Source organism: Salvelinus fontinalis, chromosome 23 (genome assembly GCF_029448725.1).
Source record: "Salvelinus fontinalis isolate EN_2023a chromosome 23, ASM2944872v1, whole genome shotgun sequence".
Lineage (NCBI taxonomy): Eukaryota > Metazoa > Chordata > Actinopteri > Salmoniformes > Salmonidae > Salvelinus > Salvelinus fontinalis.
Window position 1 is genome coordinate 12,086,404 of NC_074687.1, and position 25,805 is coordinate 12,112,208.

The window sequence follows — 25,805 nt, forward strand, 5'->3', positions numbered from 1 at the left end:
GTATTAAAACTCAGAGAAAAATTGTTATCAGGAAACAAAGCTTTATTTGTCATAAATATACAGTAAACAGAGACTCTGTCTCTCATGCACAACAGAGGATGAATAAGAACCATATGTAACAACAGGAAAATTACTAAACAGAATGAAGTTGAAAGTTCATTGCAGAAACAAGACTGTTATAGCCACAAGTAGTTAAAAACAGACATCCAATACAAACAAAATGTTTGACTCATCCTTACACGTTTATCTACAATAAGGTCCTGACTGTGAAAGTGAACATGTACATTTGGTCAAGAATGGAAATGTAGTAGACGGAACACGTGAAATGTAAAACAACTGTTGATTGTAATTCTTAATTCAAAAGAACAAGACTGATATAGAGAAGGATTAGACAGAGATTGATGACATCACTATCCAATCCTTCTTTATTTCATTCTAGAACCAGGAAGCACAGAGCTAACCCCAAGACCATTTAACCCTCCATAGACGTCCTGAAAACGAAAACCGCCATTCAAGAGGCGAGACAAAGGTTATACTCATGCCCCTCTCCCATGCACACGCATGACCAATTGGAAATCAACCCCTATCCCTAGGGGTTCTTAATTAATGCCTACAGATCCGAAACCAGAGGCTAAGTACATCTAGACTACCATGGGGCTAGAAACCAGTGGCTAAGTACATCTAGACTACCATGGGGCTAGGTAGAGCCATACCTTACTGCTTACACCTATCTGATCCATTTGAATCTACAATGGGCCATCAAGAAGCATACATGGATAATGGCAAAAGAGATTGATTTGAGATTAAGTAACACACCCCTTAGTAACCATATCATTGCTTATAGACTATTGACACCCCCTTTAGTAACCGTATCCCTGGTGATAACCGTCCTGGTAACCCTCGTAGCCGTGGTGATGGTACCCGTAGCCTCCGTACTCGTCCTCCGGGCAGCGCATGCCCAGTGACTGCTGGATGGCCATCTCCTGCCTACGGAGCTGCATGGAGTCCACCAGGTCGTAGATAATAGCCATGGACCACATGGGGCTCGGGTACCACGACTTGACGTTGCCGTCCTTTCCCACCAGCAGCATGGAGAAGTACTCTGGGCTGATCTGGAAGTAGTTGCGGATGTCTTTGACCAGGGTGGCCGAGAGGCCCTCGCGCTCCACCGTGGCGCTGCCTGGAAGGAGGAGAGAGAGATGGATAGGAGTCAGTCAATATCCTTTGGTATGATTGATGTCTTTGACTGAAGAGGCAGAGAGCCATACTCGCTCCTCGGCCAAGCTGCCCGTCTCAAGAGAAAGAAGAAATTAGGCAAAGCTGCCCCAGCCCCACCTCTCTGTCCCAGCTCTCTGCCCCAGCCCCATCTCTCTGTTCCAGCTCTCTGCCCCAGCCCCATCTCTCTGTTCCAGCTCGCTGCCCGAGCCCCACCTCTCTGCCCCAGCCCCATCTTTCTGTCCCAGCTCTCTGCCCCAGCCCCATCTCTCTGTTCCAGCTCTCTGCCCCAGCCCCACCTCTCTGCCCCAGCCCCATCTCTCTGTCCCAGCTCTCTGCCCCAGCCCCATCTCTCTGTTCCAGCTCTCTGCCCCAGCCCCACCTCTCTGCCCCAGCCCCATCTCTCTGTCCCACCTCTCTGCCCCAGCCCCACCTCTCTGTCCTAGCTCTCTGCCCCAGCCCCACCTCTCTGCCCCAGCCCCACCTCTCTGTCCCAGCTCTCTGCCCCAGCCCCATCTCTCTGTTCCAGCTCTCTGCCCCAGCCCCACCTCTCTGCCCCAGCCCCACCTCTCTGTCCTAGCTCTCTGCCCCAGCCCCACCTCTCTGCCCCATTTCTCTACCCCATCTCTCTACCCCAGGCCCATCTCCCTGTCCGAGCTCTCTGCCCCAGCCCCACCTCTCTGCCCCATCTCTCTACCCCATCTCTCTACCCCAGCCCCATCTCTCTGCCCCATATCTCTACCCCATCTCTCTGCCCCAGCCCCATCTCTCTGTTCCAGCTCTCTGCCCCAGCCCCACCTCTCTGCCCCAGCCCCACCTCTCTGTCCTAGCTCTCTGCCCCAGCCCCACCTCTCTGCCCCATTTCTCTACCCCATCTCTCTACCCCAGCCCCACCTCTCTGTCCCAGCTCTCTGCCCCAGCCCCACCACTCTGTCCCAGCTCTCTGCCCCAGCAACATCTCTCTGCCCCAGCCCCAGCTCTCTTTCACCTGCAAGCTACCACTTCATTCAAGGAAAGCTCCCAAAAAGAGCTCATATGAATGCTATTTGGATGGGCAGAGAAATGAATGGGAGGGTTTACATATTTCCTCCCTAACACCCCCACCACAGCAAATGTCTGTGTGCTTATGCAGCTGTGAGGGGTGTATGGATGGAGGGCTGTATGTGTTTGTGTTGATGGTGTGGTGTAGGCAGCAGCACCAACATGTTTTTGAGGTTGAGCCCCATACTACAGAGGAAAGATCAAAGAAGTGTATCTGGTAGTATGGAGAGAATAAATAAACAAGGCTGGGCTATAGGGATGTGGACTGGGGGAGACAGCAGGAGTTAGGGCTGAGGCTGGGCTATAGGGATGTGGACCGGGGGAGACAGCAGGAGCTAGGGCTGAGACTGGGCTATAGGGATGTGGACCGGGGGAGACAGCAGGAGCTAGGGCTGAGACTGGGCTATAGGGATGTGGACCGGGGGAGACAGCAGGAGTTAGGGCTGAGGCTGGGCTATAGGGATGTGGACTGGGGGAGACAGCAGGAGTTAGGGCTGAGGCTGGGCTATAGGGATGTGGACCGGGGGAGACAGCAGGAGCTAGGGCTGAGGCTGGGCTATAGGGACGTGGACCGGGAGAGACAGCAGGAGCTAGGACTGAGACTGGGCTAAAGGGACGTGGACCGGGGGAGACAGCAGGAGATAGGGCTGAGTGTGGGCTATAGGGACGTGAACCGGGGGAGACAGCAGGAGTTAGGGCTGAGACTGGGCTATAGGGACAAGGACTAGGGGAGACAGCAGGAGCTAGGGCTGAGTCTGGGCTATAGGGACGTGGACTGGGAGACACATCAGGAGCTAGGGTTGAAGCTGGGCTATAGGGACGTGGACCGGGGGAGGCAGCAGGAGTTAGGGCTGAGACTGGGCTATAGGGACGTGGACCGGGGTAGACAGCAGGAGTTAGAGCTGAGACTGGGCTATAGGGACTTGGACCGGGAGAGACAGCAGGAGCTAGGGCTGAGGCTGGGCTATAGGAACAAGGACCGGGGGATACAGCAGGAGCTGAACTGAGGCTGGGCTATAGGGATGTGGGCTGGGGGAGACAGCAGGAGTTAGGGCTGAGACTGGGCTATAGGGACTTGGACTGGGGGAGACAGCAGGAGTTAGGGCTGAGGCTGTGCTATAGGGACTTGGACTGGGGGAGACAGCAGGAGTTAGGGCTGAGGCTGGGCTATAGGGACTTGGACTGGGGGAGACAGCAGGAGTTAGGGCTGAGGCTGGGCTATAGGGACTTGGACTGGGGGGGACAGCAGGAGTTAGGGCTGAGGCTGGGCTATAGGGACTTGGACTGGGGGAGACAGCAGGAGTTAGGGCTGAGGCTGGGCTATAGGGACTTGGACTGGGGGAGACAGCAGGAGTTAGGGCTGAGGCTGGGCTATAGGGACTTGGACTGGGGGAGACAGCAGGAGTTAGGGCTGAGGCTGGGCTATAGGGACTTGGACTGGGGGAGACAGCAGGAGTTAGGGCTGAGACTGGGCTATAGGGACTTGGACTGGGGGAGACAGCAGGAGTTAGGGCTGAGGCTGGGCTATAGGGACTTGGACTGGGGTAGACAGCAGGAGTTAGGGCTGAGACTGGGCTATAGGGACGTGGACCGGGGGAGGCAGCAGGAGCTAGGGCTGAGAATGGGCTATAGGGACTTGGACTGGGGGAGACAGCAGGAGTTAGGGCTCAGGCTGGGCTATAGGGACTTGGACTGGGGGAGACAGCAGGAGTTAGGGCTGAGGCTGGGCTATAGGGACGTGGACCGGGGGAGATAGCAGGAGTTAGGGCTGAGGCTGGGCTATAGGGATGTGGACTGGGGGAGGCAGCAGGAGTTAGGGCTGAGGGTGGGCTATAGGGATGTGGACTGGGGGAGGCAGCAGGAGTTAGGGCTGAGGCTGGGCTATAGGGATGTGGGCTTGGAGATACAGCAGGAGTTAGGGCTGAGGCTGGGCTATAGGGACAAGGACTGGGGGAGACAGCAGGAGTTAGGGCTGAGGCTGGGCTATAGGGACTTGGACTGGGGGAGAGCTGGGAGCTGGGCTATAGGGACTTGGACTGGGGGAGAGCTGGGAGCTGGGCTATAGGGACTTGGACTGGGGGAGAGCTGGGAGCTGGGCTATAGGGACTTGGACTGGGGGAGAGCTGGGAGCTGGGCTATAGGGACTTGGACTGGGGGAGAGCTGGGAGCTGGGCTATAGGGACTTGGACTGGGGGAGAGCTGGGAGCTGGGCTATAGGGGCTTGGACTGGGGGAGAGCTGGGAGCTGGGCTATAGTCTTGGACTCGGGGAGAGCTGGGAGCTGGGCTATAGGGACTTGGACTGGGGGAGAGCTGGGAGCTGGGCTATAGTCTTGGACCGGGGGAGAGCTGGGAGCTGGGCTATAGTTTTGGACTGGGGGAGAGCTGGGAGCTGGGCTATAGTCTTGGACTGGGGGAGAGCTGGGAGCTGGGCTATAGTCTTGGACTGGGGGAGAGCTGGGAGCTGGGCTATAGGGACTTGGACCGGGGGAGAGCTGGGAGCTGGGCTATAGTCTTGGACTGGGGGAGAGCTGGGAGCTGGGCTATAGGGACTTGCACCGGGGGAGAGCTGGGAGCTGGGCTATAGTCTTGGACCGGGGGAGAGCTGGGAGCTGGGCTATAGTCTTGGACTGGGGGAAACATCAGGAATTTGGGCTAAAGTTGAGCTACCTGCCTGCTGTGACAATTAAACAACATCAGACATTCAACAGCATGGGTGTATTAACTGAAGAACAAAACATAACACAGCCCATTTATCCTCCATGTGTTTCCTGTTTTGTTTCATCTTCACTGCCATTTCCTGTATGAAGTATGATACACATAGGCGCTGTGCAGACAACACGGTTCTCACCGTTGATTGGATAGAGCTCTAGGACTCCTCCCTGATCCACTGCCTCCATGCCGACCAGCTTCAGGATGGAGATGTGTCTCAGGCCTGGGTCACCATGGAAACCACCACCATACAGACAAACACACAACAGAGAGTCCGTAGTAGCACATTAGAACAACAAAATACCCAACAACAACAACTTGCAATGTAAAGTCAAACGTCTCCTGTTGAGCATCTAAGTCAGGGTTCTTCAACCTGTAAACAATAAGGAAGAGAGGCGTTGATTGGTTAGGAAATCTTTATAGATTGAAGGTGCTCCTTAGTAAGAGAGAAACCTGTAGCGCTACTGAGTATGCAGGGTTTTGATCCAACCCATTGCAATAACACACACCTTATTCAGCTAAGTAACGGCCCAGAGAGAAGACCTTGATCTCCAGGATCAGAGTCGGAGACTCCACCAAAACGGATATAATTCAACCACTTGTTTCATATTCATCTCTAAACTTATTTATTCAATATGTGGATGCGGTCGTTCCTGATCAGAACCATCTGTGAGTTAGTCGTGATAATAGAGAGGGAATGTGAAGGACTTGTGTCCTGTTGAGCCAGACAGCTGGTTGTTCTGAAGAAAGAAAAGCCACAGTAACCACATGAAAACACTGCTCTCTAAGGTGAGAGCCAAGAGCTGAATACCGCGGTACGAACCCAAAGCAGAGTCAGCAGCTAGGAGAAGCCTTGTTTATCAGAGAGGCCAGGTTTGAACACACACACACACACCTAGCCAAGAGAAACAGAGGAGGGGATCACAGTCTTTGATCTGAGACTATAGAACTGGTAGATGAGTAGGGAGTTACACTTCCATGAACCTTTTCTGAGGGATGTATGTTGTGTGTGTGTGTGGTTGTGTGTATGTGTGGTTGTGTGTGGTTGTGTATGTGTGTGTGAGTGTGAGTGAGAAACAGTGATCATGGTCCTCCTCAGTTTCAGCGACTGCAACACAGGTATTATGACTTTTTCAGCGTGTTTACCTATCAAGATAAAATGTAACAGATGAAATGAGAGCCCGAGTGTTGTTGACCGTGTTCTTCCAGATCAGGTCTGAATGGAGGCTGTTGTAAATCTAATATGATTTACACCTGCTGGGAACCACAGGGAGGTGTGGGGGGGTGTGTGTGTGTGTGTGTGTGTGTGTGTGTGTGTGTGTGTGTGTGTGTGTGTGTGTGTGTGTGTGTGTGTGTGTGTGTGTGTGTGTGTGTGTGTGTGTGTGTGTGTGTGTGTGTGTGTGTGCGTGCGTGCGTGTGCGTGTGTGTGCTGATTTACATATGTTGTGTGTGTCCCAGACTGGTAAAACTCCTGACCCTATATGGTCTGACATGATTCATTTGTTGTTAAAAGGTTTAATATTGGTAATGGTGGAACCAGAATCTTTCAGAGCAGGTCACATGGTTTAAAAAAGAAACTCCTGACCGTGGGAAGGATGAAAATCCTGTTAAAACTACAGCAACCCTTTTCTTGTTCATATTAATGATATTTTAAGGAAAGACTAGGGGGGTTTCCTACACACACACAGAGAAAGCAAAATGATTGCACAGTAAAACGGCTGAGCTTGCTTTATTCAGGTTTGCATCGTGTAGTCCCTCACTATGCAACCGTAGGCCTTAATTAAAAGTGAACTCAGTCTATGTCAGCTATTGTGTTTATTGATACATTTCAGTGTCAATATATTTCAGTCAATATATTTTATTAAACAAAATCAAAAGTGGTGTGGAAAGTGTGTCCTCGCTACAAGTTTTCCAGAGGCCCTGGTGAGACCACGGGATGATCCACACAGAGCCCAGATGATACTGTTGGCAGCACGCTGCTAGTAGATGGCTCTGATTTGACAACTGCCCAGTTTGTGTGTGTGTGCCTGTGTGCGTGTGAGCAGTTTATGGCCTGCTTCAGAAACAACGTGTCTTCCTGTTGATCTGAAAGGATAGGATAAATATGGTAATAACTTAATGATTCCTTCTTATACTCACCCAGGTTGCAGGCTTGGCTGGTCAGGGCGTGAAGCTGCTGCTGATAGGACCATTCCTCATCGTTGGGGGCGGAAATTACAAACAGGCGACGCCTCCAACGGAACCTGAGAACCCAAAGACGGAACGAGGATGAGATGCAGTAGGATTAAGCTATACGGTGATGTCATCAATCTCACGTATTTAAAGATCCTACAAGGCTCTTCATCAAGACTTGAACCAAGTCACTTCCTGTATAAACACTGTGAGTCACTGTCATTAGAACCAACAACCAACCCACTGGGTACTGACATCATTTCAACGTCTAGTTTAGATTTACATCTGGTTGAGTGTCACGTTCTGACCTTTAGTTCCTTTGTTTTTGTCTTTATTTAGTTTAGTTTAGTTTTATTTAGTATGGTCAGGGCGTGAGTTGGGGTGGGTAGTCTATGTTTGTTTATCTATGTTTTTCTATTTCTGTGTTTGGCCTGATATGGTTCTCAATCAGAGGCAGGTGTTAGTCATTGTCTCTGATTGGGAACCATATTTAGGTAGCCTGTTTTGTGTTGGGTTTTGTGGGTGATTGTTGCTGTTCATCTGTTCTGTGTTCCCATGTTCAGGACTGTAGCGTTTTCGGTTCCTTCTGTCAGTTTGTTGTTTTTGATTGTCGTTTAAATGTCCTAATTAAAACATGGATTATCATCACGCTGCATTTTGGTCCACCTCTCTTTCACCCGAAGACAGCCGTTACATTGAGTTGTCAACTAACGTGAATTCAACGTGAAATCAACAAAACATGTCACCATGTCATTGGATTTCGGTAACAAGTTATGTGAAAAAAATACATTTCTTTACGTTGATGACTACAATCAGTTTTCCATGTTGATTCAACGTCATCACATATAACTTTTTTTATTTTGAAATGATGTGGAACAAAGTTGACTCATTTTTTGCCCAGTGGGAAATCATTTCCTGTCTGAACACTGTGGGTCATGGTCATTAGACTGGAATTTAGTCTCCATTGCAACAAACCACAGTCAATCTGGTTAAAAGTCAAAACTTTGGACACATATTCATTCAAGGGATTTTCTTCATTTTTACTACTTTCTACATTGTAGAATAATAGTGATGACATCAAAACTATGAAATAACACATATGGAATCAAGTAGCAACCAAAAAAGTGTTAAACATATACAAAAATATTTTCTTCAAAGTAGCCTGCCTTTGCCTTGGTGACAGCTTTGCACACTCTTGGCATTCTCTCAACCAGCTTCATGAGGAATACTTTTCCAACAGTATTGAAGAAGTTCCTACATATGCTGGCTTGTTGGCTGCTTTTCCTTCACTCTGCGGTCCAACTCATCCCAAACCATTTTAATTGGGTTGAGGTTGGGTGATTGTTGAGACCAGGTCATCTGATGTTGCACTCCAATACTCTCCTTGGTCAAATAGCCCTTACACAGCCTGGAGGTGTGTTTTGGGTCATTGTCCTGATGAAAAACAAATGATAGTCCCACTAAGCGCAAACCAGATGGGGTGGCGTATCGCTGCAGAATGCTGTGGTAGCCATGCTCATTAAGTGTGCCTTAAATTCTAAATAAATCACTGACAGTGTCACCAGCAAGCACCCCCACACCATCACAGTTCCTCCTCTATGCTTCACGGTGGGAACAACTCATGCGGAGATCATCCATTCACCTACTCTGTGTCTCACAAAGACACGGCGGTTGGAACCAACAATTTCCAACTTGGACTCATCTGACCAAAGGACAGATTTCAACCGGTCTAATGTCCATTGCTCGTGTTTCTTGGCCCAAGTAAGTCTCTTCTTATTATTGGTGTCCTTTAGTAGTGGTTTCTTTGCAGCAATTAGACCACGAAGGCCTGATTCACGCAGTCTCCTCTGAACAGTTGATGTTGAGATGTGTCTGTTACTTGAACTCTGTGAAGCATTTATTTGGGCTGCAATTTCTGAGGCTGGTAACTCTAATGAACTATGGACTTGGTCTTTTACCAAATAGGGCTATCGTCTGAATACCACCCCTACATTGTCACAACACAACTGATTGGCTCACACACATTAAGAAGGAAAGAAATTCCACAAATTAACTTTTAACAAGGCACACCTGTTCATTGAAATGTCTTCCAGGTGACTACCTTATGAAGCTGGTTGAGAGAATGCCAAGGGTATGCAAAGCTGTTATCAAGGCAAAGGGAGGCTACTTTGAAGAATTTCAAATCTCAAATATATTTGTATTTGTTTAACACTTTTTTGGTTACTATATGATTCCATTTGTGTTATTTCATAGTTTTGATGTCTTCACTATTATTCTACAATGTAGAAAATAGTAAAATAAAGAAAAAGCCTTGAATGAGTAGGTGTGTCCAAACTTTTGACTGGTACTGTACATATATAAAAGTATGTGGACCCCTTTCAAATTAGTGGATTCGGATATTTCAGTCACACCCGTTTGTGACTGGTGTATAAAATCGATCACACAATTATGCAATCTACATAGACAAACATTGGCAGTAGAATGACCTTACTAAAGAGCTCAGTGACATTCAACCTGGCACGGTCATAGGGTGCCAATTTTCCAACAAGTCAGTTCGTCAAATTCCTGCACTGCTAGAGCTGCCCCGGTCAACTGTAAGTTCCGTTGTTGTAAAGTGGAAACGTCTAGGAGCTACAAAGAGTCAGCCGCAAAGTGGTAGGCCACACAATTTGACAGAACGGGACCACCGAGTGCGGAATTGCATAGCGCTGTCCTCGGTTAAAACACTCACTACCGAGATCCAAACTGCCTCTGGAAGCAACGTCGGCACAATAACTGTACGTCGGGAGCTTCATGAAATAGGTTTCCATGGCCGAGCAGCCTCACACAAGCCTTAGATCACCATACGCAATGCCAAGTGTTGGCTGGAGTTGTGTAAAGCTCACCGCCACTGGACTCTGGACTGGAAACACGTTATCCAGAGTGATGAATCACGCTTCACCATCTGGCAGTCTGACGGACGAATCTGGGTTTAGCGGATGCCAGGAGAACGCTACCTGCCTGAATGCATAGTGCCAACTGTAAAGTTTGGTTTATGAGTAATAATGGTTTGGGCCTGTTTTTCATGATTCGGGCTAGGCTTCTTAGTTCCAGTGAAGGGAAATCTTAATGCTACAGCATACAAGGACATTCTAGACGATTCTGTGCTTCCAACTTTGTGGCAACAGTTTGGGGAAGGCCTTTTTCGGATTCAGCATGACAATGCCCCCGTGCACAAAGTGAGGTCCATACAGAAATGTTTTTTTTTTTCGAGATCGGTGTGGAAGAACTTGACTGGCCTGCACAGAGCCCTGACCTCAACCCCATCGGACATCTTTGGGACAACTTGGAATGCCGACTGCGAGCCAGGCCTAATCGCCCAAAATCAGTGCCCGACCTCACTAATGCTCTTGTGGCTGAATGGAAGCAAGTCCCTGCAGCAATGTTCCAACTTCTAGTGGAAAGCCATACCAGAAGACTAGAGGCTGTTATAGCAGCAAAGGGGGGACCAACTTCATATTAATGCCTATGATTTTGGAATGAGATGTTCGATAAGCAGGTGTCCACATACTGTTGGACATGTAGTGTATATACGGGACCAGAGTCAATCGATCCAAGACCAAGGTGTTAGTGTATCCTACAATACTGGAAATAAAATATTCATTTAGCAGACACATTTATCCAAAGAGACTTACAGTTGTGTGTACATGCATTTTTTTAACGTATGGGTGTTAAAATTAATGTTGACATGGCTATCTGTCAATTCTGACCACTCCTCAGCCAGATCCCTCCCTGGCAGAATGAGGCAATATTCCCACCGGCTACGGAGCAAAATGTCTGTTTCATATGGAGCAAAATGTCTGTTTCATATGGAGCAAAATGTCTGTTTCATACGGAGCAAAATGTCTGTTTCATATGGAGCAAAATGTCTGTTTCATACGGAGCAAAATGTCTGTTTCATACGGAGCAAAATGTCTGTTTCATACGGAGCAAAATGTCTGTTTCATATGGAGCAAAATGTCTGTTTCATACGGAGCAAAATGTCTGTTTCATACGGAGCAAAATGTCTGTTTCATATGGAGCAAAATGTCTGTTTCATACGGAGCAAAATGTCTGTTTCATACGGAGCAAAATGTCTGTTTCATACGGAGCAAAATGTCTGTTTCATATGGAGCAAAATGTCTGTTTCATATGGAGCAAAATGTCTGTTTCATATGGAGCAAAATGTCTGTTTCATACGGAGCAAAATGTCTGTTTCATATGGAGCAAAATGTCTGTTTCATACGGAGCAAAATGTCTGTTTCATATGGAGCAAAATGTCTGTTTCATACGGAGCAAAATGTCTGTTTCATACGGAGCAAAATGTCTGTTTCATATGGAGCAAAATGTCTGTTTCATATGGAGCAAAATGTCTGTTTCATATGGAGCAAAATGTCTGTTTCATACGGAGCAAAATGTCTGTTTCATACGGAGCAAAATGTCTGTTTCATATGGAGCAAAATGTCTGTTTCATATGGAGCAAAATGTCTGTTTCATATGGAGCAAAATGTCTGTTTCATACGGAGCAAAATGTCTGTTTCAGATTCCAGCCGTTCCCAGCCTAGGCGTGAGAGACACACACACACACACACACACACACACACACACACACACACACACACACACACACACACACACACACACACACACACACACACACACACACACACACACACACACACACACACACACACTACCTGGAGAGGAAGTTCTCAAGTGATCTTGGTTTGTCCTCCTTCTTGCAGGCCACTCCATCTCTCTTCTGCTCTTCCATCTCTCTGATGCGAGAGGTGAAGGTGTCGACGTAATCGAACACAGCCTTCATGGCAATGGGAACCTCATAGGATTGCTGTTGGAGGGACACACATCATCAAGTCAGTGGACCAAAAAGGTAACCAACCATTGAAGGATTTGAGTGTACAATCCCTATTATTCTAGTGGTCAGGAGAAAAATGTAAGAAATGCTATTCCTATGCTATAATGATTCCAGTATTCCTAGAAAAACCTCAAACACTGTATCCTGTATTCCAAGAGACAGAGCAATGTGTTCCAGTTTGCTATGACTTCACAGGCATTCTCTGCATGTTTCTGAGAAGCAAAACCAGAGCAGTGGGCCATGGAGTTCAAGACATTGGGCCATGGAGTTCAAAACAGTGGGCCATGGGGTTCAACACAGTGGCCCATGGAGTTCAACACAGTGGGCCATGGGGTTCAAGACAGTGGGCCATGGGGTTCAACACAGTGGCCCATGGAGTTCAACACAGTGGGCCATGGGGTTCAAGACATTGGGCCATGGGGTTCAAGACAGTGGGCCATGGGGTTCAACACAGTGGGCCATGGGGTTCAAGACAGTGGGCCATGGAGTTCAACACAGTGGGCCATGGGGTTCAAGACAGTGGGCCATGGTGTTCAAGACAGTGGGCCATGGGGTTCAACACTGTGGCCCATGGAGTTCAACACAGTGGGCCATGGGGTTCAACACAGTGGGCCATGGGGTTCAACACAGTGGGCCATGGGGTTCAAGACAGTGGGCCATGGGGTTCAACACAGTGGGCCATGGGGTTCAACACAGTGGGCCATGGGGTTCAACACAGTGGGCCATGGGGTTCAACACAGTGGGCCATGGGGTTCAACACAGTGGGCCATGGGGTTCAACACAGTGGGCCATGGGGTTCAACACAGTGGGCCATGGGGTTCAACACAGTGGGCCAAGGGGTTCAAGACAGTGGGCCATGGGGTTCAACACAGTGGGCCATGGGGTTCAACACAGTGGGCCATGGGGTTCAACACAGTGGGCCATGAAGTTCAACACAGTGGGTCATGGGGTTCAACACAGTGGGCCATGGGGTTCAACACAGTGGGCCATGGGGTTCAACACAGTGGGCCATGGGGTTCAACACAGTGGGCCATGGGGTTCAAGACATTGGGCCATGGGGTTCAACACAGTGGGCCATGGGGTTCAACACAGTGGGCCATGGGGTTCAACACAGTGGGCCATGGGGTTCAACACAGTGGGCCATGCGGTTCAACAGTGGGCCATGGGGTTCAACACAACTCTGTTCATAATGTGATAAATTCCACCATGCAGCTTGTTTTTTAGGAACAGCAGGGATCCCAGCATAAAATATGATATTTTATAGGGCACACGCCCCCATCTCTCTCATACCCACACCCTGTAATAGACTTTCCTGTCTGTAATATACTTTCCTGTCTGTACTGACAGCAGTGGAGGGTTGGTTAAACAGTCTTTGTTTAATAATATGTCTAAAAACAGCCTGCCGATTTACACACACACACACACTGCTGTTATGAGAAGGTCATGTTGTGTGAATTGAACCAGTGTTTGATCACTGCAGGATGTTGACAGTATGGTGAAGGCTGGTCAACCAACATGACTATTGGTCTAATGGGCTCAATAGAGAGGTTAGGTGTGTGTGCTCCATTTAGTTCACTTGGCAAGACGGTTGGGTTGAGTACAGGCTTTAGGTCTAAATGGAATGGTCCCAAAAGTACCCACATACAGGTGGACCAGATGAGCTAAATTAAGCATATCTATTAGGAAAGAGAGAGATACAGAGAGAGCGAAACAGAGAAAAAGAGATATACAGAGAGAGCGAAACAGAGAGAGATACAGAGAAAGAGAGCGATACAGAGAGAGAGATACAGAGAAAGAGAGCAATACAGAGAGAGATACAGAGAAAGAGAGATGTACAGAGAGAGCGAAACAGAGAAAGAGAGATAGTAAATTTAATATATAGATATATATATAGAGATAGAGAAATTGAATTGAATTGAATTGAATTGACAGAGAGATACAGAGAAAGAGAGAGAGAGATACAGAGAGATAGAGAGAGAGAGCGATAGATACAGAGAAATAGAGAGAGATACAGAGAAAGAGAGAGATTGAGAGATACAGAGAGAGAGAAATACACAGAGAGAGAGAGAGATACAGAGAAAGAGACAGATACGGAGAGAGATACAGAGAGAGAGAGATACAGAGAGAGAGAGATTCCAAGAGAGAATGAAAGAGATACTGATAGACAGAGAGTTAACCCCATAGAAATCCTATGAAATGATTGTTCTAAATCCTAATTGTATTGGTTCCCCACCTTGAATGTCATGTCAGTGTCAGTGACGACCATGTAGAAGTGGTTGACGGTCATACTGAACTCCTTCCTCAGCTCTGTAATCACATCCTGGTTCACCAGGTCTTCCTGGCGAAGACCTTTCATAGGCTTATCATTCTCTGAGGGGAGGAATGAGAGAGAGAGAGAGAGAGAGAGAGAGACAGAGACAGAGTGAGAGAGAGAGAGAAAATGAAGAAAGAGTCAACAATTTTTTAAATTGTGCCTAAGAGTGCATTTTCAGGTAAGGAAGCTGAAACAACAACAAAAACAAAGCCTAGTACAACTACAGCCATTGGGAAACACGGATTGGACAACCCCCTTCCAATCAGGGACCGGATTGGTTGACATATGACCGACCAGAAGACATGTGCAGCCTCAAAAGTAAACATAGGTCCATATCAGTCCACAGCATGTTCAGGATAGATTATTAGTACTCCACCTATGCCTGTCTCTTCAGCTCTGCAAACATCATAGTGGTAAGGAGGAGATGAGCGTCTCTCTGAAGTCAAATAATCTCAAGGGCAGAGATTTACCACCCAAAGGAAGGGCAATCGTGTGTTTACTCTAGGTTTACTGCTTCCTCTACGGAGAAGAGACACACACGCACACACACACACACACACAAACACCTTAGTCACTCAGTCACTCATTCACACTGACACCCGCTCTATTCCAAAACACTGGCACTTCCCTCTCTCAAAAAGAGTTAAAGGAAGCGGGAGAAGCGGGAGAAGCCAACCTAGATTGTTTATCTTATTTTTATTTCCTTCAAATCTAAGGATTTTCTCACTCTGTTTTAACATGGATATTCCTCCTCAAAAAATTTATTCACATGTTTTTCCCTCCTCTGTTTTCCTTTGTTTTCGACTTGAATCCAGAACACCCAGAAAACCACAGGTGTCTTCAGTATGAGGTTATGATAGAAGACGACAGCTGTCTTTAATATGAGGTGATGATAGAAGACCACAGATATCTCCTATATGAGACGATAATAGACGACCACAGATACCTTCTATATGAGGTGATGATGGAAGACCACAACTGTCTTCAGTATGAGGAGATGATAGAAGACCACAGCTGTCTTTATTGTGAGGTGATGACCGAAGACCACAGCTGTCTTTAATATGAGGTGATGATAGAAGACCACAGCTGTCTTCAGTATGAGGTGATGATAGAAGACCACAGCTGTCTTCAGTATGAGGTGATGATAGAAGACCACAGCTGTCTTCAGTATGAGGTGATGATAGAAGACCACAGCTGTCTTTATTGTGAGGTGATGATAGAAGACCACAGATATCTTCTATATGAGGTGATGATAGAAGACCACAGCTGTCTTCAGTATGAGGAGATGATAGAAGACCACAGCTGTCTTTATTGTGAGGTGATGGTAGAAGACCACAGCTGTCTTTATTGTGAGGTGATGGTAGAAGACCACAGCTGTCTTCAGTATGAGGTGATGATAGAAGACCACAGCTGTCTTCAGTATGAGGTGATGATAGAAGACCACAGCTGTCTTTATTGTGAGGTGATGATAGAAGACCACAGCTGTCTTTAATATGAGGTGATGATAGAAGACCACAGCTGTCTTTATTGTGAGGTGATGACCGAAGACCACAGCTGTCTTTAATATGAGGTGATGATAGAAGACCACAGCTGTCTTCAGTATGAGGTGATGATAGAAGACCACAGCTGTCTTCAGTATGAGATGATGATAGAAGACCACAGCTGTCTTTAATGAGGTGATGATAGAAGACCCCAGCTGTCTTTAATGAGGTGATGATAGAAGACCACAGCTGTCTTCAGTATGAGATGATGAGAGAAGGCCATAGCTGTCTTTAATATCAGGTGATAATAGAAGACCACAGTTGTCTTCAGTATACGGTGATGATAGAGACTATACGTTAAGTTACTGTATGTTTTGACAGGAAACCGATCATTCTCCACACCTAGGATGATTTTGACATGATATGTTAATTAGGGACCCAAAACGTTTGAAATGCATTATTTTAGTACCGAATCAACAAAGGTTTTACAATGATATATAACCAATATGAAGATGAAGATTTTTTCAAACCAAAATCAAACCCTTTCTACAGAAAATATTTTCATCTTCACTTGGATTATATAGCGTATATCTGTAAGTACATGGTTTCTAAGGAAAAGCAGTGTTGAGTCCTATCTGGTTTGGGTAAGTTTTAATAGTCACAGTGGGAACAACATCCCTTGTTCAGTTCCTAATAAACTCAGTCACCGTGTTTGTGTACACACCAATGTTATTCTCCGAGGCTACCCAGAACATATCTCAGTTCACGTGATCAAAACAATCTTTAAGCATGGATTCTGATTGGTCAGACCAGCGTTGAATAAACCTTAGCATGAGTACTTCCTGATTGCGGTTCTGCCAATATGAAGGGAGGAGCAAAATGGAGTCGTGATTTGATTTGCCGAAAGGAGGGCGGGGGAGGGCCTTGTAGGCTTCCCGCAAGAGAGAATAGCAATGTTTGAGTGTTTTCCCAGCGCGAGTACTGGGACCCAACAGTCAATGTGTTGATAGAACTTCGGTAGCGTTTTCCTCAAATTTGTTTTAATAAAATCCCCAGCTACAATATATGTGGCCTCAGGATATGTGGTGTCCAATTTGCATAAAGTCCGGTGTAGATCCTTGAGGGCCGTTGTGGTATCGGCTTGAGGGGGAATATACACCGATGTGACTATAACCCGAAGAAAATTCTCTTGGGAGGTAATACGGTCGGCATGTGTTTTTTGGACACATATTTTAGCCCCTGATTTTTGGGAATATTCATGCATAAAAAAATATCTCCACCTTAAACTGACAGATTTACATGAGGATTTGTTTATTATATCTCTTAGATTGACCAATGGGTACTTCAATAGTTTAGTTAAGATAAGTTCACAGACACAGACCATGTCTTCTCCTCCTGACACAGACCCTGTCTTCTCCTCCTGACCCGGACCCTGTCTTCTCCTCCTGACACCAGACCCTGTCTTCTCCTCCTGACACAGACCATGTCTTCTCCTCCTGACACAGACCATGTCTTCTCCTCCTGACACAGACCATGTCTTCTCCTCCTGACACAGACCATGTCTTCTCCTCCTGACACAGACCATGTCTTCTCCTCCTGACACAGACCCTGTCTTCTCCTGACACAGACCCTGTCTTCTCCTCCTGATACAGACCCTGTCTTCTCCTCCTGACACAGACCCTGTCTTCTCCTCCTGACCTGGACCCTGTGTTCTCCTCCTGACCCGGACCCTGTCTTCTCCTCCTGACACAGACCATGTCTTCTCCTCCTGACCCAGACCCTGTCTTCTCCTCCTGACACAGGCCCTGTCTTCTCCTCCTGACCTGGACCCTGTGTTCTCCTCCTGACCCGGACCCTGTCTTCTCCTCCTGACCCAGACCCTGTCTTCTCCTCCTGACACAGACCCTGTCTTCTCCTCCTGACACAGACCCTGTCTTCTCCTCCTGACCCGGGCCCTGTCTTCTCCTCCTGACACAGACCCTGTCTTCTCCTCCTGACACCAGACCCTGTCTTCTCCTCCTGACACAGACCCTGTCTTCTCCTCCTGACCCGGACCCTGTCTTCTCCTCCTGACACAGACCCTGTCTCCTCCTCCTGACCCAGGCCCTGTCTTCTCCTCACAGACCCTGTCTTCTCCTCCTGACACCTGACCCTGTCTTCTCCTCCTGACACCAGACCCTGTCTTCTCCTCCTGACACAGACCCTGTCTTCTCCTCCTGACACAGACCATGTCTTCTCCTCCTGACACAGACCCTGTCTTCTCCTCCTGACACAGACCCTGTCTTCTCCTCCTGACACAGACCATGTCTTCTCCTCCTGACACAGACTATGTCTTCTCCTCCTGACACAGACCCTGTCTTCTCCTCCTGACACAGACCCTGTCTTCTCCTCCTGACACAGACCCTGTCTTCTCCTCCTGAACTGGACCCTGTGTTCTCCTCCTGACCCGGACCCTGTGTTCTCCTCCTGACACAGACCCTGTGTTCTCCTCCTGACCAAGACCCTGTCTTCTCCTCCTGACCCGGGCCCTGTCTTCTCCTCCTGAACTGGACCCTGTCTTCTCCTCCTGACCCGGACCCTGTCTTCTCCTCCTGACCCAGACCCTGTCTTCTCCTCCTGACCCGGACCCTGTCTTCTCCTCCTGACACAGACCCTGTGTTCTCCTCCTGACCAAGACCCTGTCTTCTCCTCCTGACCCGGGCCCTGTCTTCTCCTCCTGAACTGGACCCTGTCTTCTCCTCCTGACCCGGACCCTGTCTTCTCCTCCTGACCCGGACCCTGTCTTCTCCTCCTGACCCGGACCCTGTCTTCTCCTCCTGAACTGGACCCTGTCTTCTCCTCCTGACACAGACCCTGTCTTCTCCTCCTGACCCAGACCATGTCTTCTCCTCCTGACACCAGACCCTTTCTTCTCCTCCTGACACAGACCCTGTCTTCTCCTCCTGACACAGACCCTGTCTTCTCCTCCTGACACCAGACCCTGTCTTCTCCTCTTGACACAGACCCTGTCTTCTCCTCCTGACACCAGACCCTGTCTTCTCCTCCTGACACCAGACCCTGTCTTCTCCTCCTGACACCAGACCCTGTCTTCTCCTCCTGACACAGACCCTGTCTTCTCCTCCTGACACCAGACCCTGTCTTCTCCTCCTGACACAGACCCTGTCTTCTCCTCCTGACACCAGACCCTGTCTTCTCCTCCTGACACCAGACCCTGTCTTCTCCTCCTGACACAGACCCTGTCTTCTCCTCCTGACACCAGACCCTGTCTTCTCCTCCTGACCCGGACTCTATCTTTGTGAAACCCTTCCATATCTGACATCCTCTGTATACTGTTTACCATTCAATGTTTATAGTGCCCCATTCACCTCCATTCACCGAACCATTTTCACCATTGTTGACCCTGTCTGTAGTGGTATAATGGTTTAAGGTACTTACCCAGCTGGTAGTGATCTATCTTCATGGTGGAGTTGGTGAGCGAGCCAAAGATGGTGATGATGGAGACTTTCCTGATGGCCATCTCACACACCGTCTCCAGGTACTCATCTTTCTGTTGCAGGTACATAGAGCTCTCCTCACTGGGGGTTGTTATGATCTGGAGACACACACACACACAGAGAAAGAAAGACTGGGTTAGACCGGGTTACACACACATGCATGCACACACTCGCACGCCAGCACACACACACACACCGCGGTTGAGATTGTGTTTACATTAGACAGCGGGGAGGGAGAGGATGAGGACTGTGTTTCCCACCCTGCCCTTGGCTGCACTCCTATGATCAAATTCTTGAAAGGCTGTACTCCAATCTATAACAACACAACTGTACTATACAGTCTGCTAGTACTCTAGAGCTGTTAAGTCAGTGCTAGGCAGGTTACTACAGCGCTTATGTCAGTGCTATGACGTGTCTGACTGTGTGCTATTGCTGCTATTGTATTGTGGCTTTGATGTGTTATTGGGATGTGGAACAAATTGGATTTAAATCAAATTTATTTTTGTTATTAGTTACAATATCCCATATATTGCTTCATTAGTTCTCTAAATTCTTCTATTTGTTTCAGTGGTGCGTTTGTAGTCCTGACGCTTTCTCTGGGGATCCTGGCGCCACACCGAGAAACAACGGGAAACACTTTTCTTACCACGAGTCTTCTCCTGTTCTCAAAGTAGTCCAGGAAGGAAGCCATGGATCCCCTAGGAGGTGGAGGCTTCTTGGTGGGTTTGTAGTACTCTTCTTTCTCAGGATTCTTTGACACCTTCTTTCCGTTCTTCTTTCCGTTGTTTTTGCCCTCCTTCCCTGCCTTCGCTGCTCTCCTCTCGGCCTTGTCCCTCTTGGCGGCCTTGTCTGGTTTGCTCTTCTTCTTTTTCTTCTTCTTCTCAGTATTGTCGTGTTTTCCCTTGCCCCTCTTGGCTGGGCTGACCTCTGTGTTGACCTCTGTCTGTGTCTCTGGGTCGCTGACGGTGGGCCGGCCATTTTCGTACTTCTCCTCATACTCATTATTTAACACCTGGATGAGAGGAGAGGAGGATAATACTTAATTGATCACCAAAATCAAGCCTGATGCAACATTCTATCTCAACAGCAATGTAATAAGTGAAATGTAATAAGTCCACAGCATACCATTTCATTCTTCCTCTTGGTCGGTTTGCCCTTGGTGGGTTTGTGCTGGGTGGGCAGCACTTCTGCCTGCTGACGGCCATTGTGGTCCTTCCCCTCCTTGTCTGTTCGGTTGTCCCCAGAGGGGGTGGTCTTGGCTGGGTCCCTGTCCCTCTGCCTCTCCCTGTCTCTACGGTTATAGTAATATGGCTCAGCTGTGGTCCTAGGGGAAGGCAGCCAGTCAGGAGTGGTCTGGGCTTTTGTGGGTCTCTGGGTTGTGGTGGAAGTAGCAGTGGTGGTCTGTTGTGTGGTTGTAGTCTGTTTAGTTGTGGTCGTTGTAGTCCTTTTAGTCGTGGTTGTTGTGGGTTTTGGTGTGGGTTTTGGTGTGGTTGTCGTGGTGGCTTTTGTCGTGGTGGCTTTTGTCGTGGTGGCTTTTGTCGTGGTCCTTGTGGGTCGCATAGTTGTGGTAGTTGTTGCTGTGGTAGTTGTCGTCGGCCTCGTTGTCGTTGTGGCAACAGTGGTGGTTGTCGTGGGTCTCCTCATTGGCTTCCTCACCGGCTTCCTCTCTGGGGGCGGGTCTACCTGTCCACCTGTTTCCACTACCGTCCCTGGGTCTCCACCCCCCTCCTCCACCTGGCCCTCTACTCCCGCCCCTTTACACTTCTGGACGAATCCCTTCTGTCGGATTTTCTCCAGCTTCCTCATTGGTGCCTTGTCGATGACCTCGTACATGGCCTCCAGCCTGACTGGATAGGGGTACCTCTCCTCCACCTGGAGGGTTTTCCTCAGAAGTACCATTCCAAATTTACCTGGACAGGACAGGGTGACAGATAAGAGATTAGATTTACTGAATAAAATAGTCTAGCTTTCATGGCTTTGGCCACAATCAACATGCAGAAAGGAGACAATCTCACCAAGCACGCTGTAAGCATCCCAAACTTACCTGGAAAGACTCCGATTTATGTTGTTACCCTCACAATTTAATATTCATGTTCACTGCTTTTCAGCATATCATATGCAACAAACATGCAAATAGCCAACTCCACACAACCCTGTAACCCCCACATCAAACAGGTGACAGGTTTGAATGGTCTAGGACAGGTGTGACCAGGATGGTAATGGTTCATTGCTGGGTTGTTGGCGTTGTGACACTAAGTTGGTTTGTTTTGTTAAAAACTGCTGGGGTATTGATAATGTGTGCTGGGCTATTGAGATCACAGGAGGCTGCTGAGGGGAGGTCGGCTCAAAATAATGGCTGGAACGGAGTAAATGGAATGGCATCAAACTCATGGAAACCAACTGTTTTATGTATTTGATACCATTCAACCTATTCCGCTCCATCCATTGCCATGAGCCCGCCCTCCCCAAATAAGGTGCCACCAAACTCCTGTGATTGAGATATGACCAAGTGGCTCAGATCAGAAGAGATGTTGCTTAGTAGGGGCGTGGCTTTGATATAGTTCATTTTGGGCACCTGTGACAGTAAATGCCATTCCGGTTCATCTGTTCTGTTGTATTGTTATCACATATTAATACTTAACACTTTTGTAGTTTTAAAGAAGCTTGAAAGTATCGGAGTTCCTCAAGAGCCTATGCATATCCCAATGCTGGGATACGTAAACAATAATGTTATTGGAATATGTAATGTGCAAAAGGAAGGACATTTTTCATTTGTCATATACAAACTTAACATGATGAACAGGAGTGACAGATCTGCCAACACTGAAGGAGTAGGGGATAGTTTTCAGAGAGGACCATGCCTTTACCTTTCTCCAGTTTGAGGAAGGTCATGAGGCGGGGGATGAGCGCTGTGTCCAAAGGTTCCTCCATCACCTTCCCCTCTCTGGTGATCCGCCTCACCTTCCCACCCATCTCCCCCTCCTGGTGGAATATCACGATCTGCTGCACATGCCGCTCCGCCAGCTCACAGTACACGTCTGGCTTCAGCAGTGTCATCATTAGCCGGTAGTAACCGTCTGAGTCGTGCGGGGCAGAAATCACCAGAATTCGGTTTTTCCCTGCAAAACTCGCCAGGAGGTTAGGTGAGCCTGCACTGCTTGGTATGCGGGTCTGTCTGGTCCTCACCCTGAGAGTGCCTTCATCCTGAAGCATGACAGGATGGAGGGGTACACGCTGCCCGGCTGTCCTCCTCCCTACTGCCCCTGCCAGCGCTCCACCTCTTCTGCCTTGTCCAGCCCCAGTCCTGGCCCGAGGAACAGAGGCCTGGTCTGCCTGCATGTCCTCTCCGCGCATAGCGCTGAGACCGGTGGGCACCGAGGCTGAGCTGGGTCCAGGGCGGGAGGTCCCTCCCCCGCCGACAGGGCGCTTTCTGCCGGCTGCGCCCGGCTGCAGACGCCCGTTGTTGAGTATGGGCATCTGTTTGAGATGGGTCTGTTTGTCTGCGTGTCCTGCCCACGCTAGCAGACAGAGCAGAAACAGACCCAGAACAAACGCTCCCCGCATTATGGGAAGCTGTCAATTACAATGAAAAATCTGACAGAGTGAGAAATATTCAATAGTGTACATGGGACCTGTATGTCTATTTAGAACATTTGTTTTCAGTAAATAAAAAATACAGTACAGCGCAGTAAAAAATAGAGTGCAAGATAGAGGCAAACTCATTAGTGTTGTGTTTTAAAGCAGTGGAAGAGCAGATAACCCCAACCCTACTTCACCAGCCTGCTATCAACATGACAGCTGCATGAAAACGTAGACAGGAAAACTCAACAAACTAGCCACTCATTGACGGAGTAAGCAATTCCTAAAAATCATTCCGGGTATTAGAAACCGTTATTCCAAACCTCCAAGTTCCGCTCTCCAAATCACCACACTATTTAGGGAAAAGACGCTGACTTTGTGCTTCTGGAATTTCTTTGCATATCAGTCATACACTCCAAGTGTACACACTCTCGAAAATGAATGCGTTTTACTTCATTCTCTGACCGTTATTTGAAAAGACTGTCCAACTATCCAAATAAGCCATCTAAAAAGCTGGGAGTTTTCGGCATAGAAGTCTTTGTCCGGATTCAAGAGGAAAACCTGTAGAGAGTGGCTCTTCTGTATGGAAAACGCATCTCTATCTCCAGTCTCCCGATTTCCCAACCTAAAACTCTGCCGCTATCCCAGTAATGTCCACACAAACCATCTGCCCTGCCTTCGACTCTTCTCGCTGGTGCGGCGGCGTTATACAGCACCAGCCCCTGCACAGCGGGTTGCCAGTTGCAAACTAAATCTCTTTATCTGAAAATGTTGTAGTCTTTCAGTCTTTTGGGAAACCCTTCTGACCAAAACTACTCTTATAAAACACCAAATGATTCACAAAATACAATATCTAGTTTATGAATTCATTTTACATTTACTGCTCATTTTAATTCAATTAAAAGTTTGGATTTTATTCACAACTGGCAACCCCGCTGGAGAGAGCTCTCTGGGAAGAGAACTGACCATAGCTAATCTCAATGTCAAGTTCCTCCCATAAACTGTAATGAGGAGCAGCTTCTATTGCCCACATCCATTCCCTTTGAAATGTTCCAAAATAGCCGGGGCTTTCCCCATGCAAGACTTGTTCAAATGGCAACAATAATAAATAAGCGGCGCATTAAAGATGAATAGACTTTTGGGTCATTTAAGAACTGAAAGCTTTGGTAAATTTAGACTGAGACTTTGGCAGTGCATCTATTCTCCTCTAAACTGTAGGCTACATATTATTACTGTAAGCCTCCACAGAGTCAAGTTGTGTAACTATGATACGTATCCCTCTGTATACTTCATAAAATATAATTACAATGCATTATAACCTCTTTATACGATTCTCATTTATCCCACAGGAGTTTTTTCAACCGCTCAGCTCATTGCCAACATGGGTTGAACAACCTGGTTTGTAGCCACGTTTACTGCCTCATCTCTTATGGGTTCTCTGCCATGCTTATATTTCCAGAAGTGTTTCAAGATGAAAGTTGCAAAGGTGTGTGTGTGCTTGCATACGCGTGTGTGTGTGTGTGTGCGTGCGTGCGTGCGTGCGTGCGTGCGTGAGTGATATATATATACACATTACCAGTCAAAAGTTTGGACACTCCTACTCAATCCAGGGTTTTTCTATATTTTTACTATTTCTATATTTTGGAATAATAGTGAAAACATCAAAACTATGAAATAACACATATAGAATCATGTAGTAACCAATAAAAGTGTTAAACAAATCCAAATCTATTTTATATTTGAGATTCTTCAAAGCACAGTGGCTTGCAAAAGTATTCACCCCCTTTGGCATTTTTCCTATTTTCTTGCAACCTCAAATTAAAATAGATTTTTGGGGGGGTTGTATCATTTGATTTACATAACATGCCCACCACTTTGAAAATGCAAAATATGTTTTATTGTGAAACAAACAAGAAATGCGACAAAAAAACTGAAAACTTGAGCGTGCATAACTATTCACCCTCCAAAGTCAATACTTTGTAGAGCCACCATTTGCAGAAATTACAGCTGCAAGTCTCTTGGGGTATGTCCCTATAAGCTTGGCACGTCTAGCCACTGGGATTTCAACCCATACTTCAAAGCAAAACTGCTCCAGCTCCTTCAAGTTGGATGGGTTCCCCTGATGTACAGCAATGTTAAGTCATTGCACAGATTCTCAATTGGAATGAGGTCTGGGCTTTGACTACGCCATTCCAAGACATTGAAATATTTCCCCTTCAACCACTCCAGTGTTGCTTTAGCAGTATGCTTGTGGCCATTGTCCTGCCGGAAGGTGAACCTCCGTCCCAGTCTCAAATCTCTGGAAAACTAAAACAGGTTTCCCTCAAGGATTTCCCTGTATGTAGCACCATCCATCATTATTTTAATTCTCACCAGACTCCCAGTCCCTGCCGATGAAAAACATCCCCACAGCATGATGCTGCCACCACCATATTCACTGTGGGATGGTGTTCTTGAGGAGATGACAGGTGTTGGGTTTGCGCCAGACATTTTCCTTGATGGCCAAAAAGCTAAATTTTAGTCTCATCTGACCAGAGTAACTTCTTCCATATGTTTGTGGAGTCTCCCACATGCCCTTTGACGAACACCAAACGTGTTTGCTTATTTTTTTCTTAAGCAATGGCTTTTTTCTGGCCACTTCCGTAAAGCCCAGCTCTGTGGAGTGTACGGCTTAAAGTGGTCCTATGGACAGATACTCCAATCTCCCCTGTGGAGCTTTGCAGCTCCTTCAGGGTTATCTTTGGTCTCTTTGTTGCCTCTATGATTAATGCCCTCATTGCCTGGTCCTTGAGTTTTGATGGGTTTGTTGTGGTGCCATATCATTTCCATTGTTTTATAATTGATTTAATGGTGCTCCGTGGGATGTTCAAAGTTTCTAATATTTTTTTAGCAAGTTCTTCTTTTC

General features: G+C 47.5%; 1 protein-coding gene across 1 annotated transcript; it reads right to left on the reverse strand.

The window, feature by feature from the left end:
* Positions 1-21: 21 nt before the first annotated feature.
* LOC129820864 (coiled-coil domain-containing protein 80-like) lies at positions 22-23,631 on the reverse strand. The gene is made up of 9 exons (XM_055877911.1): positions 22,189-23,631; positions 20,447-21,231; positions 19,968-20,333; positions 19,263-19,419; positions 14,266-14,402; positions 11,854-12,005; positions 7,106-7,209; positions 5,106-5,189; positions 22-1,180 (listed from the first exon to the last, which is right to left on the reverse strand). The coding sequence occupies exons 1-9, from the start codon at positions 22,883-22,885 to the stop codon at positions 861-863; spliced, it is 2,802 nt and encodes a 933-aa protein (XP_055733886.1). The 5' UTR covers positions 22,886-23,631; the 3' UTR covers positions 22-860.
* Positions 23,632-25,805: the final 2,174 nt, after the last annotated feature.